General features: G+C 46.1%; 1 protein-coding gene across 3 annotated transcripts in view; it reads left to right on the plus strand.

The window, feature by feature from the left end:
* Wwc1 (WW and C2 domain containing 1) overlaps nucleotides 1–15,107 on the plus strand; it is a 173,330-nt gene that overhangs the window by 135,905 nt on the left and 22,318 nt on the right. For all 3 annotated transcript variants that reach the window (XM_029562089.1, XM_008830152.3, XM_029562088.1), the window contains exons 14-17: nucleotides 719–805; nucleotides 2,239–2,431; nucleotides 9,151–9,303; nucleotides 11,643–11,734. In XM_029562089.1, coding sequence (XP_029417949.1) covers nucleotides 719–805; nucleotides 2,239–2,431; nucleotides 9,151–9,303; nucleotides 11,643–11,734 — 525 coding nt within the window. The remainder of the gene's footprint in view (nucleotides 1–718; nucleotides 806–2,238; nucleotides 2,432–9,150; nucleotides 9,304–11,642; nucleotides 11,735–15,107) is intronic.

The raw sequence follows: 15,107 nt of genomic DNA on the forward strand, positions 1-15,107 counted from the left end.
GAACTGTGGCCTGGAAGCTAACGTAAACATTGTCGCTACTGCTGGTTTCTCTTCCTGGGGGATGACTCTGATCTATTTTTTATTAGGAATTGCCAGCATTTCAACATCAGGAAATTTCACACAGACTTCTGCTATCTCTTAAAAATTCAAACACGTAGGCCAGGAGGATGGCTCAGCTGGTAAAAGCACTTGCCACAAAAGCCTAGGGACTTAAGTTCAATCCCTGGAACCCACAGAGGAAGGAAAGGACTGACTTTCCAAAAGTTGTCCTCTGGACTCCACATGAGTGCCTGCGCACACATGTATGTACACAAATATAAAAATCTCAAACCTAAAAAAAATAAAATGGGGCTGGAGAGATGACTCAGCTGTTAAGAGCACTGACTACTCTTACAGAGGACCTCACTTCAAATCCTAGAACTCACATGGCAGCTAAGAACTGTCCTAACTCCAGTTTCAGGGGATCTGACTCCCTCTTCTGACCTCCTCAGGCATTGCATGACATGGATGCACTTACACACATGCCGGCAATACATTTCATAAAATCAAATTTTAGTTGACTGCCGGCTCTGGACCTGTGTCTACTCATGGCAGCCAAGCTCTGGTTGGGTGCTGTCCAGCTCACTACACTTGCCACAGCAGCCAGCAGTCATGACTTAGGATTATTAAGAAAGAAATATGTGCTGACTGGTGCTCTGCCTGCCCCTTTTCATTTCAGATATGATGAGAAGAATAAGCAGTTTGCAATATTGGTTATCCAGCTGAGTAACCTCTCTGCTCTGTTACTGCAGCAAGACCAGAAAGTGTGAGTATGAAGTCCGGCGTTTGTGTGTTACCCTCTGACCCACTGTGCACATCTCCAGGAGCACTCTAGCTCTGTCTTGCTCCAACTCCAAGAACTGCTGTGGGCATTTAATACATGTGAGCGTGCCAGTATTGGTCATACATGGGCACAAAGACAGGCTTGCCACCTTTGGAGAACAGGACTCTAGACCAATTCCACTCCTTTCTGATATAACCTGGGTTCCCATCTAGGAATGTCAGGTGAGCTGGTCCTTCATGGATGCTGCCCTCCTGGGCTCTTACCCCATGAGGATAGTGACTATCCATGTTATCTTCTCTATGCAGAAGGAGACAGCTCCCTGGTTCTCAAGTGAACACTAGTCTCTATGCTTCTCTAGAAAGGAGGAGACTGGATGCTTGGTACCTAGACACCGCTATGATGGCATCACCCACACTGTGTGTAGCCTCGTTATAGGCTGGCTGACTGGGTTCATGTTTTATAGCACTCACCCACCTACATATTTCCCCCAGCAGCTAGACCATAAGACCTAGAGAGCAAGAGTTGCTGCATCAAGCCAACATCTGGGGGTTGGGAGTAGGACAGGAGAAGGAAGGAAAGTTGACAAAGTCCAAAGAAGGCCAGACCAGGACTGGGGATTATCTCCAGTCTCTGCCCATACTAACAAAGCCAAGATCAGAAACTTCCACATTCTTTGGTACTTGTGCAAGGCTATCTGTGGGGTAGTGCCCAAGGGCAAGGTTTAGGTGCAAAGGCAAATGCATCTGTAGTTTGGTTAGAATTGTCAATTTAGGCTGCGGAGATAGCTTAGTAAAATTTAGTTGGTAAGGTGGCTGGCCACACAACTATGAAAATGAGAATTTGATCCCCGGAACCCACATAAAAAGGCCAGGTATGATAGTACACATTTGCAATCCCCATACTAAGGCAAAACATGAGGCTTACTAGCCATCCAGCCTAGCCTACTTACCAAGCTCTAGGCCAATGAGAGACCCTGTCTCAAAAAACAAGATGGATAGCACCTTAGAGACAACATCCAAGCTTGACCTCCGGCCTCCCTTCATGCATACACACGCACACACATACACCAGCACACACACAAAAGAATTTTCAAATTCCTGCCTGAGGGGATTAGAGCATTTTTCTTTAGTGCAGGAGGATCCTCAAATTCCCACCATTCCTCAGTGCTAGCAAGCAGCCCTTGATGATCTTGCTGCATACTGACATTTGTACCTGGCTCACCTATGAGTTGCTAAGAATTTGAAGACCTCAGGAAGAAGAGCAGTTGGTACCCTTGGGCTTTTCTTGCATCCTTCACCTAAAGAGACACCCTGCGCTCTCTCTTCCATGGTTGTCTCCCTGGGGATTTCTGCAGCTAGTTAATCAGTGCATTAGCCCCCGCTGACCCCACCCTCTGGCGGTTCTCTCTCCTCTAGGAACATTCGTGTGGCCATCCTGCCCTGCTCTGAAAGCACCACCTGCCTATTCCGGACCCGGCCTCTGGACACTGCAGACACACTCGTGTTCAATGAGGTGTTCTGGGTGTCCATGTCCTACCCAGCACTTCACCAGAAGACCTTACGAGTAGACGTCTGTACCACTGACAGGAACCATTCAGAGGAGTGCCTGGTGAGGGCTGTGTCTGTCTGTCTATCTGTCTATCCACCTAGCCTTTCGTCTTTAAGGCATGAAAGTGATACAGGTTGTAGTATGGGTCAGTCACATTCATTCTGGATTTTAGGCAGAGATGTCTCTACAGGGAAGAGTGTTCTAAGATTTCTGGGTGGATGCTCTTTTTGTAAGGAGGGTGGTTGACCCGAAAGGATCTGGAGATGCCAGCTGCATACATCACCTTCCTGTGCTATATTAGAGACCAGACAAGAAGCACAGAGTAATAGGAACCAGGAGACTGACATTCGGATCCATCCTTACCCCTTGCCGTCTAACTGAGTGGCTATGGGCAAGTTATTTAACATCTCTGATTCCCATTTTCCTTGTTCTTAGAGTACAAATATGGCCTCCCTGATTGCCCATTGGCAGCTGTTGTAAGGATTATATGAGAACACATACAAAGCACTACTGAAACATCTGAAGCTCAGTGAATGGGGTTCCTGCTGCTCCTCTGGCTTCCGCCTCCTCTCACATTGACAGGAGCCAGGATTGGAAGTGCAGCAGTTCTGTGAAAGCCCTCGGTTAGAGACAGCAAGGCTGATCAGCCTTCCCACTGGAAGAGGGAAAGTAGCACCTCACTGAGGGCCTTCAGACACACAAATGATTTGGAAGAAGTGAAAGACTTTCTTAACTCTGAGGCCATTTCAGAGTTTTTAATGATGGCTCAGGTATCATTAAAACAATGTGGGCATTAGAACTAGGAGGGAGCTCCATTCACTCTGATCTCTGCTAGGAGCCCATCAGTGCTAGGGCACTGGAGATCTAGAGAGAGCCCCTTAGACAAGGAGCCAGCTTTGGCAATTAGCCCATAACTGTGATGTAGGCTGTACTGGAAATGGATGGGTTGAGGCGACAGAAGGAAATGTGGAGTGTGTGCAGAGATGGGCTGGGGTGTGTCGGCTACACTCAGCCTTTTCCCTTCCATCCACGTGGAAGCTTAGAGAGTGGCCATGCCATTGCTGCCTCACCTGCAGGCTGGTCTCCTTTCTCCTGGTGGGAGCCATGGGCCTTTGCCTAGAGTGGGGGCCTCTTAGCTTGCCCGCCTCATGTAAGTTTGCTTGTGCTAGGGAACCCTTTCCATTGAGGAATTGTGGGACCGCATCTTTGGGATATAAGGTCGAGTCACCAGGCTGGTTCTTTCCGGCCCTGTCACCTGAGACTCTTGAATCCCCAGTCTCAGTTCCTGAATCTGTAAAATGCAGTTCTTACTGCCTACCATGCCGGTTATTCTTGGGAACAGGTGAAGCTCCGACACAGCACTGCTCAGATCCGGTGCGTATGGCTGTAGTCACCTGCACTGTGGTCAACACCGCAGGTTTGGATTCAGCATATCTGGACAGGACCTGAGAATCTGCATTTCCAACAAGCTCAGGGATTCAGATGCTGTAGGCCTGCCTCACTCTTGGTGTAACAAGTACGTAGAGCAGCAGAGAGGCCGTGAGGGCTAAGTATTCACTGGCTAAGAACTCCTGTCACTGTCCTGCTCAGCTGGGGCCCATAACAGAATGCCTGCCTTTTATGATGTTGTTACCATTGACAAAAATGCAGCAGTGAACATGAGTAGGATGACACTTATGTGACGAGCACTGACTTAAGTTCCTGACAAGCATCCTCATGGATCCTTACTCAGACTTCCAAATAGTTACTTTACACTAGTGGGAAACTGAGTCAGAGTGGCAGAAGCTATATTTGAACTTGGGGAGACCCTTGTCTACAGCACACAGATTCTAGAGCCCCTGGGTGTCTTCTCTATCATCTCAGGACTCCCTGGTAGAAAGGGTTTGTGAGACATGATGGAAACTCAAAGAAAGTTGAAAGCCTTTCCACACCCAGGCTTTTCCAGTGAAGTTTTTCTTCAGCCCTGGGAATTCCAGAATGAGAAGCAACTCAATCCTATTTTCTTCTCCTAAGTGGATGCCTTTTATTCTTCCTTTCTAATTGAAGTCTGGCTATTGCTGGTTGCCATGGCAGCAGCCAAAGCGCTCATCTTATAGTGGCTTGTTGCTGTCCATGACCAATGAGAAACCTCCTTGTCTGCCCTCAAAGGGGACGTGGAGTGTCAGGCTGGTGTGTTTGTGTAGCTGGAGGAGAGGAAGTGGGATAGGAGGGCGCGAAGGGCTTTTACTGTTCCCATATGGGGTTTCCCTTGCCTTGCTGGGGCTGTGGAATCTTCAGTCTGTTGTAAGCCATTGCCATTACCGTTACCAAGCAGTGCCTGTATGTTTTCTGTTAGGCCAAGAGCCCTGTGGGGACTGTCTTGTCTCCTTTAGTCTTCAGCACAGCCCCAGGAAGAAGTGTAGGCTAATCTGCATTTTCACAGAGAAGGGAGCAAAACCCAGAAAGGCTAAGTAGCCAGCCAGGGTCATCCAGTGATCTGACCCAGGTGGATTTGAACACAGATTCATCTTTTTTGCATGTCACTTGTACTGTACTGCTTCTCAGGGTGACCAAGGGCTCTCAGCTCCCCAGACTTCAGGGTTTAGGGGAACACATGGCTGGCCTTCCCTAAGATTGTGGGCAGCAATTCTACCACTATGTTCGTGTGGCATTATGCTACCCCCACCTGCTAATGTCAGTGCCACACAGCTCAAGTTGTGCCAAGGCAACCCCCAGCATTGGCCATTACAACAGGCCACTTGTTGCTTCGTCACTTTGCCTTACTAACTTGGCAAAGCCTCAGCCTTGTCAAAGTGCACTTTGCACCTCTTCCTTTCCACCAGAGCAACTGGTGCAGAAAATGCACTCAGCCATGCTGTGTGGTGTCCTTTGAAAGTTATCCTCACTGGTTTCCCACCAGCCCTAAGTGCTCTTCTGCATTACACTCCATCTCCCTGGACCATTTCCTCTGGCTCTCTCACACTCACATGCCAGTCCTTAGAGAATATTCAGCAAAGTGTATGTGTTGAATCCATGAATGAATGAATGAATGAATGAATGAATGAATGAATGAATGAAAACACTCAAATGCCCTTAAAATGCTTTCAGTTTGTGGAGGTAAGTGATAGTCACAGTTCTGAGCCAGCACAGCAGGCAGTGAACCCTGTTGTAATTAGTAATAATCTGATGGAGGTGTCGTGCTTCCAAGCTGTTCTCATGATCCCTCCCCCTTCACACCACAAACATAGCCTGTCATGTTCTGTACTGTAATAGCCAGTGTGTTTGACTGTCTCCCTAGGAAACTCAGCCCCTGGGGGAGAATCGTGTTCTAGATGTTTCTCTGACAGCAGAATCTGTAATGGGCTCGGGGAATACTTGTTGAATGAATAAATGAGTAATATACATATACTTGTGTATATTACATTTATTCTGATGCCTAGAGTATGCCAAGCATTTAAGTCCTGAATTGACATAACCCTCCCCATAGCCCTGCAGGTAGGAGCTATTTTTCTTGTTTCCCTGGTGAGAAAGCTGGTGTCAAAACAGAAAAGTGGCAGCAATGTGCTGGCTTCCTCTCCCCTACTCAACACCTTTCTCTCAGAAATTGCCACTAGTCACCCAATCTTAGTATGGTCTGTGCTGTGTTCTGGTATCTCCTGTTTCAGGCTGAATATCCTTGTCAGGAATACTTGGGATCAGAACTGTTTGGGATTTCAGGGTTTTTATTATTTATTTATTTATTTATTTATTTATTTATTTATTTAGAATAGTTACATATATAATGAAATATGTTGGGATTGGAACCCAAATCTAAGCAGGAAATGTATTTATTTCTGATGCACCTTGTACATTCAGTCTGAAAGTAATTATAGATTATTTAACATAATTTTGTGAGTGAAGAGAAGACATGGGATTTTCTACTTGTGGCGTCATGTTGATCAAATAGTCTTGGGTTTTGGAACAGTTTAGATTCAGATTGAGACTGGAAATGCCCCGCCTATAGAAGTGCAAACTAGAAGAAAGATTGTTGGGTAGCTTGAAGAGCCCTTCCCTCATCTGGTGCACCATCACGAGCCTTTGCCCAGCTGCAGGCCCACTTTGCACACTGCCTTCTGATGTGCCTACCATCCCCTGGCCCAGCCTTTGGTATGTGAAGACAAAGGGGAAGGTGAATGCATTGAAACCCAAATTTGTCCTGACCTCTTCAGACTGGGTGAAATAGTTAAAACCTCTGAAGAGGAGTAAAGTTAGCCTCACATGCTTCACACTAAGGATGGACAGGAGAACATGGTGTTTGAAATAATTCCCTTCTCCAGGAAGTAGGTTAGTCTACTGCTCTTCCTCTTCATCTTGAAGAATGTATGTATGGGGCTGGAGAGATGGTTCAGTGGTTGAGAGCACTCACTGCTCTTCCAGAGGACTCAGGTTTGGTTTCCAGCACCCACATGGCAGCTAACAGCTGTCTGTAGCTCAATTTGGGCCTCTGTGGGCACTGCATACATGGGTGCAATCACATATATGCAGGCAAGACATTCATACACATTAAATAAAAATGTTAAAAAGGAATGCATTGATATGCTTCAAAGGAAAAGTGTGAAAGTATATCCCCTCAACCCCTCAAGCCTTATATAGCTAGCAATTTTGATTTGTGTATTCTTAATCTTTCCATTATTTTTTGTTGAACACATGCTCATGTGATCCCTTTTCCTGAAACATTGTGCAATTACATATATATTAGGCTTCTTATTAGATATTTAAAAAAAAAAAGTGGAGGCTCAGAGAGGTGCCATGCCTGACTACCTACCACGCAAACTGAGAGCACCATCTTCTGACCCTCCTTCCCATGACTTCTCGCTGACTTGCGGTCTCAAGAATGATTATATTCTATCTTCTAGCCTTCCCTTCCTTCTGTGCCTCTCCTCCCCTCAGGGTCTCATATAAACTATGCTAGTTCCACCCACTGTACCACACAGCCCTCTGCTTCACTTTGTAAAAACTGTGAGTCAAGATTTTTTTTTTTTTTTAAGCAAACAAGCTGTATAAGGTAAAGCAAAATACAGAAAGAAAATACAAATAGGCTCCCATATTTGAACATTTGGCTCCTAGTTGGTGGCATTGTTTGGGAAGATTATAAACCCATAGGAGGCAGGGCATTACTGGAGGACATATACCATTTTTGTGGGGGTGGTCTTTAAGGTTTTATATTTTGGTCCCCCTTCCTGTTACCTCTCTCTACTTCCTGTGCATGGATAAAATGTGATCAGGCTGACCTCACACTTCTGCCACACCTTCCACCATGATGGACTGTATCCCCTCTGGAACTATGGCCAGAATAAAGCCTTCCCTAACTTGCTTTTTGTCAAGGTATTTTATCACAGCTGCAGGAGAGTAACTAATACCGAGGTACACTCCAAGACCTCATTTCTTCCACCTAGGTCCCACCTTCCACAGTTCCACAACTACACAATAGTCTATCATAGATTCTGAATCCATCATTCGATTAAATTATTGCTTGGATCAGAGCCCTCATCATCTACTTGTCTCTAGAAATTGCCTTCAGAGGCACACAGGGGTGTGCTCTATTAATCTCCTAGGCATCTCCCAATCCTACCAAGTTATCAAGTTGTCAATCAAGATTAACTATCACTTATCACTCTGTGGAGGTGGGGGGGGTGCCCAGGTCTACATCATTCTGTTTTCCCCTTAATATACCCTGGCAGTCTGTCAGCATTAGTATGAAGAGGTCTTCCTTATGTTTTAGTGTAGCTGTATAATAGTCCATTACAGGGATACCCTATAGTGTATTCATCCAGTCTCTTGTTGCTGGACCTTTGACTCTCTTACTATTACCAAGAGAGCCAAAATGAAGGCTCATGTTAATGAATCACTTTGTACTTCTATCTGTGGGATAGATACCTATAGGTAGGATTCCTAGGCCACAGGGTGAATTATGTCCACGTTTTTCTATATTTTGACAAATTCCTCTCATAAGGAATGTAAAGGGAGCGTTGTTTTTTTTACCTCACTTGTGACCTTGTTCAGTGTTGTGCTCCTTGGAGGCTGTTCGCTGCTAGAAGGAGGGCTGTGTGGGGACTCTCATTATCCTTAGTACTTGGCCTGGAACCTAAGCCTGAATATGATTAGCACAGGCATGGTATCAACAGACAAAATTCAGATAACCCGGTTTTATAAATGGGCCAAGTCTGAGCCTGGTAGCAAGTATACACCTGTGATCCCAGCAGTCGGAAGTGGAGACAGGACAATAAGAAGTTCAAGGTCATCTTCAACTACATAGCAAGTGTGAAGCCAGCCTGGGCTTCACGAAACCCTGTCTCAAAAGAAACTGTACACACACAGGCACACACAGAAGCTGGGTATGGTGGCATATGGCTGTGATACCATCATTCATGAGGTTGAAGCAGGAGGATCAACAAGAGTTCAAGACCTGCTCTGTCTACATAGTACATTCAAGGCTAGCCTGGGTGATACTGCAAGACTATCTCCAGAAAGGCCGGGCAGGAAGGGGGAGTATAAAAATGGGTGTCACAGGATGCACCCAGTCCCGGGTAATTGAATGGCTGAAGTACACTTTAGACCAGCATTCACAATGTCATGAAACCCTGTATCAGGAAAAGAAATTATGAAGTGAATAAGCCAACAAATATGAGCTGTCAAAAACAGCTAACACCAAGCTTTCTTCCCCCTAGGATGCTCCATCTCATGGTGACTGCTGTTTTCCATATTGTCCCCAGGAACTGAGTTCTCCTTTACTTACATCCCTTTTTCTTTGTTCCTAACAGGGAGGTGCCCAGATCAGCCTGGCAGAGGTCTGCCAATCTGGGGAGAGGTCCACGCGTTGGTACAACCTCCTGAGCTACAAATACTTGAAAAAACAGGATAGTGAACCCCAGCCAGTGGGAGCTACAGGTCCTGCCCCACGGCCTGACCGCAGGGTGAGTATGCTAAGTGCACTGGGTACCCCCATCCCCCACCCTGCAACAGCAGATGGACTACTGAGGGCGAGAGAACAGTGCAGGAATAGTCTCTGCTAAGTGCCCCAGCCCAGCTTCCTGCCTGTACCCTGCTCTCCTCTGATTTTGTGCTTCCTCCTCCTCCTATAATTTGTTTTACCTTATAATGCTTATCTGATTTTTAAAAAGGCCTTAACACACATTTTCTAACATTTTATTATTTTTATTTTATGTGAGAGTGTATTCCCTGTGTGTATATAAGTACACTCATGTTGTACAATGCCCTCGGAGGTCAGAACCCCTAGAACTAGAGTTACAGATGGGTGTTAGCCTCCATGTGGGTGCTTGGAATCAAACCTGGGTCCTCTGCAAGAAGTCAGTGCTCTTAACCACTGAGCCATCTCTCCAGCCCTAACACACAGTTTTTAACAAAGTGAAGCAGAGGGGTTGTTTGTGGTGCAGTGGGTGGAGCTAACATGGCTTATGTAAGACCCTGGGGGTCCATCTGCTGTTGCAGGGTGGGGGATGGGGGTACACAGAAGCAAGGGAAAGCTGCAAGTGAGAAGTTATGAGACGGATGGTGAGAAGATGACTCTTTCTGGTTGGGCATGCCACCTCTCTGATCCTCTATCTTCTTGTGTGTGTCTTCTTGTGGTGTGTGTGTGTGTGTGTGTGTGTGTGTGTGTGTGTGTGTGCCTGTGTATACATGTGTGTGGGGGGGGGAGGCCCCCTTTGTGGAAGATGACTCTTTCTGGTTGGGCATGCCACCTCTCTGATCCTCTATCTTCTTGTGTGTGTCTTCTTGTGGTGTGTGTGTGTGTGTGTGTGTGTGTGTGTGTGTTTGTCTAATAAGGAACCTTATCAGGTCTACTGTGAAGCTTCAAAGAGATGCATGTAGAGAGTGCTTGAAGGGCTGAATAAATGGCACCTGGCCTGGAAGTTGTTGTTTGCCTCACTTTGGTTTGAAGATATGTTTTAGCACCAGTCATTATAACCTGTGAAAATATCCCTAAACTGTTCCCATCCTGCCAAAACCTACAATATGTCAGTCAGGGAGGCCAGGCCTTAGCAGGCTGTGAGGCTGTCCCGCATGTAGGTCCCAGGGTCCTATGGGATGCTGACCCTGGGTGATGGGAATTGGCTGTCTTGCATTTTTTCCTTTGTCAATACTTGGATAGTATGGACAATCACTGCCCCAAATTCCAGAGGAATGGGTGAGCCAGGTCACTCAGGAAAAAAATGGGTGGAAGCCTTAGGTCCACCTTCCTTTTCACTTCCTCTTCCTCTTTCTCTTCCTCTTCCTCTCCTTATCTTCTTCCTCATCACCCTCATATTCTGTATGCCTTTCATGTCAGTGCAGTGCACCAAGGCTCAGAAAGATGAACTGAATTACACAGATAAGCACTCGGCTGGACACAGTGGTGCACACCTGTAATCCCAGTATGTAGAGGCAGAGGCAGGAGGATCTCTGTGAGAGCGAGGCCAGTTTGGGCTGCAGAGGAAGTTTTAGGACAACCAGGGCTACACAACATGACCCTGTCTCAAAAATAAAAGCAAAAAAGACCAGCATTCAGTAAGGTACCCACAGCTTGGAAACACACAAAGGAGGCACGTTGCTGATCGTCCAGATTTCCCAGCCTCAGACCCCTCAGCTGAGGATGACGGCAGATTAACCATATGCTAGAAAGCCACAGCTCCTGCCTTTGCTCTGCCGCCAGCCACTCTGTCAAGTGCCATCCATCTGCTAGGTTTACTTTTCTACATTCTGTATGCAGTTCATTGCCGTTAATCTCCATAATGAACATTTCTAGCACTTATTGGAAGAAAATAGTGTCACAGAGGTCCAGTCATTCCCTCAGGTTACACAGGCTTCTTCAGGAGTGACACCTCAAGAGATGCTTCTCCTCCAGGAAGCCCTCTGTGTACAGTCCTCCACTGTGCTGTTTCTCCATTCCCAAACACACAATGCTTGCCTCTCTCTCATTCCACATCACATTGCTGTGTTATCAATGGGTCATGTGTTAGTCTCTCTGACAGCAATCTGATCTCCATTCAGAGCTAGAATTCTCTCCTTTAACTGATAAACTGACTGTACTAAATACATCCACACGTATAGAGAGATTGCTTTGTGAAACAACCAGTGAAATGAAGACTGTAGTTCCCATGTATAAGTGACTGTGTTTAGGATGCCTGGCTACTCTGGCCTTCAGGTTTTGACCTGTGTTCTCTAGGAGGGTCACATGTCAGGGCTGCTCTGATGCCTGGTGGGAAGGGTGACACGCCAGGGTACCCGCTGACCTGCGCAGTCTCTCTCTCTGCAGGATGCTGTGTCTGCCTTGTTGGAGCAGACAGCCGTGGAGCTGGAGAAAAGGCAGGAAGGGAGGAGCAGCTCCCAGACGCCGGGGGGCAGCTGGTAAGTGAGTGCTCTCTCTGGGATTAGGCTCTGAGATTGCCAACCACAGGGTGGCTAAGGGAAGGGTTGCCCCAGGAGCTCTGAGGACCTGTGCTTATGGAGTCTCACAGATCATAAGACAGTGGTGTTCTAAAACCCTCCCCATTTGCCACTTTGTGTTCTGTAAGTCCCCCCAACATGTGCCCACCTAATGTTATTGGTTGTTTTCATGCACTAGCATTTATTTGGTCTTAAAAAAATTAAAATTGGGTATGGTGGCTCACACCCTTAATCCTAACACTTAGGAGGCTGAAGCAGGAGGATTTCTGTAAATTCTAGGTCAACCTGAGTTATAGAAAAAAAAAAGAAGCTTTACTATAAATGTTCAACTTGTATCATTCTCCATAAAGTGAGGATTGTTTGGTAAAAACTATACTTAGTTGCTAGGAATAACAACAGAAATAGTAAATGTAAATAAGAAGTTTTTGTTTGCCCAGAACATGTAAGACCCAAAGTTCAGTTCCCAGTACACACAAAAAATAAAAGTTTCTTTCTTACTAAGAATGAGAGGAAACAATCTAATCTCTTACCTCCACAATGTTACTAAGGACCCAGGCTTCTTCTTCTTTCTCTCTCTCTCTCTCTCTCTCTCTCTCTCTCTCTCTCTTTCTTTCTTTCTTTCTGCTTTCTTTCTTCATTTTTGAGACAATCTCTCTCTCTCTCTCTCTGTGGTTTTCCCTCTCCTCTCCTCCTCCTCCTCTTGGAGGAGGTTGCTGACCCATTTTCCTCTTTACTATTTCTCCATATGATAAAGCACAGAACCCTCATCCTCTTCTTCTTCCTCTTCCTCCTCTTCTGCTGCTACTTTAAGATCCTGCTAGTCTGGCACTCACTGTGTAGACCAGGTTGTCCTCAGTCTTACAGAGATCCACCTGCCCCTCTCCTCTCCTCCTCCTCCTCTTGGAGGAGGTTGCTGACCCATTTTCCTCTTTACTATTTCTCCATATGATAAAGCACAGAACCCTCATCCTCTTCTTCTTCCTCTTCCTCCTCTTCTGCTGCTACTTTAAGATCCTGCTAGTCTGGCACTCACTGTGTAGACCAGGTTGTCCTCAGTCTTACAGAGATCCACCTGCCATGGCCTCCTGAGTACTGGGCCAAGTGCTGGGGTTAAAGGCATAGGCCACACCCACCTTCTCTTTGATTTTCTTTCTTTTTTAAATATATATATTTTTAAATTTTACCTGTATGAGTGTGTTGCTTGCATGTGTGTAAGTGCACCCATGTTGTGCAATGCCCAGGTCAGAAGAGGGCATTGGATCCCCTGGAACTGGAGTTACAGATGGTTGTTAACCACCATGTGGGTGCTGGGACTCGAACCGGGGTCCTCTGCAAGAGCAGACAGTGCTCTTAACCACTGAGCCATCTCTCCAACCCCTGTTTTTTTAATCTTTACTGTGAGACCACCATCATGAGGCTGCTTTACAAGATGGCTGATGGATTACCTGCCATTAGGCAGGCATTCGTCAAGAAAGATTAAAGATGAACATGCTTGTATATCTCATAACCAAGAAGTATTTCTAAAAGTCACATTCAGCAACTTCCTCTGGCTTCTCAATGGCCAGTCTTTGCTATGTGGCCTTGCTTAACTGCAAGGGAGAATGGGACAGGAGCACTGTTGTTTGGATTTGAAAATCAAGTTTCTGTCATGAAAGCTCAGAGGCAGGAATGGCTATTAGGCAGGCTATGAGCCAGCTGTGCCTGAAAAGAGAGCAGTGGAAAGATCAACAGAACCAAAATAAAACAATATTATTGAAGTCCAGATGGTAAGTGGCTCACTCAGCCTGGCATCTTTGTTCCCCGTATTAAAAAGAAAAGGGCAGCACGTGCTTTAGCACTGAAGCCCCAGGAATCTTTCTCCAAAACCCAGGTAATAGGAGTATCTGGACAAATGTGTTCCATCAGTGTAGTTTGAAGCTGTTGGATTCTTCTTATGTAGACGGAAAAAATCACACACCTTAGAACCCATGACATCAGCTAGGTTTTCAATCCTATCTTCACTTTTTTTGGCATAACCTTCAACAAAGTTTTTTGGGTTTTGTTTTTGTTTTTGTTTTTCTTTTTTGTCCTTTTTGAGACAGGGTCTCCCTGTAACCCCAGCTGGCCTGGAACTCACTATGTAGACCAGACTGGCCTTGAACCCGATCCACTTGCCTCTGCCTCCCAAATGCTGGGATCAAAGGTATGTGCCACCATGCCTGGCTAGCGGTTTTCCTTTTTGAAAATTGATGCGTAATTATACAGGTTTGGGTGACAGCGTCACTGTTTGGAAATTACACAGTGCGTAATTGCCACATTGGGCTAAAGGTGACATAGCCACCTCATGGTGCGGCATGCAGACGCCTCTCTTCTAGACATTTTGTGGCCTTGTTTTGTTTAGTGAGGCAGAATTTGACTATGAAGTTCCTGACTAGCCTGAAACTCACTATGCATCCAAGCTGACCTCCAGCTGGTGGCCAGACCTCTTGCCTCTGCTTCTGGAGTACTGGGACTACAGATGTATCTACCACTTCCAGCTTTTTCTAGCCATTTGCCCCACACAACCTGCTGTTGACTGAAGCTGAACTTTGCGGTAGTCCCCCAGAGCGTCGGAATCACTTGGAACCCACTGTACAGCAACCTCTGTCAACTTTCTAATTTTGTATGTGAGGAAGAATGGACAGTGTTTGTCTTTCAGGACCTGGCTTCTTTCACTTAGCCTCATGTCCTCCAGGACCTTCCACATTGTCACACATGTCAACTTTCTGCAGCTGACTAGCATCTATGTGCACAAACCACAATCTCTATCCATTCCTCTGCTGGTGGGCATTTGCTTGATTCCATATCTTTGTCTTTCCGAGTCCATATCTTGCTGCTCTGATTAGCACTGCTGTGGTGAACATGGAATGTACCTGACTTTACTGCAAGGTAACATGCAGACAAAATAGTGTGCAGAGGTGAATTTGGCTCCATGAATTTTCAGAAGTTAATCTGCCCCTAGAACCCAAATCAAGAAGCAAAGCAAGCCAGGCTCCATGGTACACACCTGTAATCCTAGTTCCCAGAAGGCAGAAGCAGGAGGATCAGAACCTCAGGGTCATCCTCAGCCACATATGTTTAAGGCCAGGATGAGATACATGAGACCCTTGTCTCAAAAAAAAAAAAAAAAAAGGAGGGGAGAAAGGAATAGGGAGAATGAGGAAGAAGAGAAGGAGGAGAGGAGAAGAAAGAGATGAGGAGGAAGAGGAGGAGGAGCAGCAGCAGCATTACCTACACAGGAAGTTCACACCTGCTTCCTTCCCATCTCTGTTCTCACAATTCACTTTAAACTTGTCTGAGCCTCACTGGAAAATGG

The sequence above is a fragment of the Nannospalax galili genome, unplaced genomic scaffold (genome assembly GCF_000622305.1).
Source record: "Nannospalax galili isolate Female #2095 unplaced genomic scaffold, S.galili_v1.0 scaffold1154, whole genome shotgun sequence".
NCBI classification, from domain to species: Eukaryota; Metazoa; Chordata; class Mammalia; order Rodentia; family Spalacidae; genus Nannospalax; species Nannospalax galili.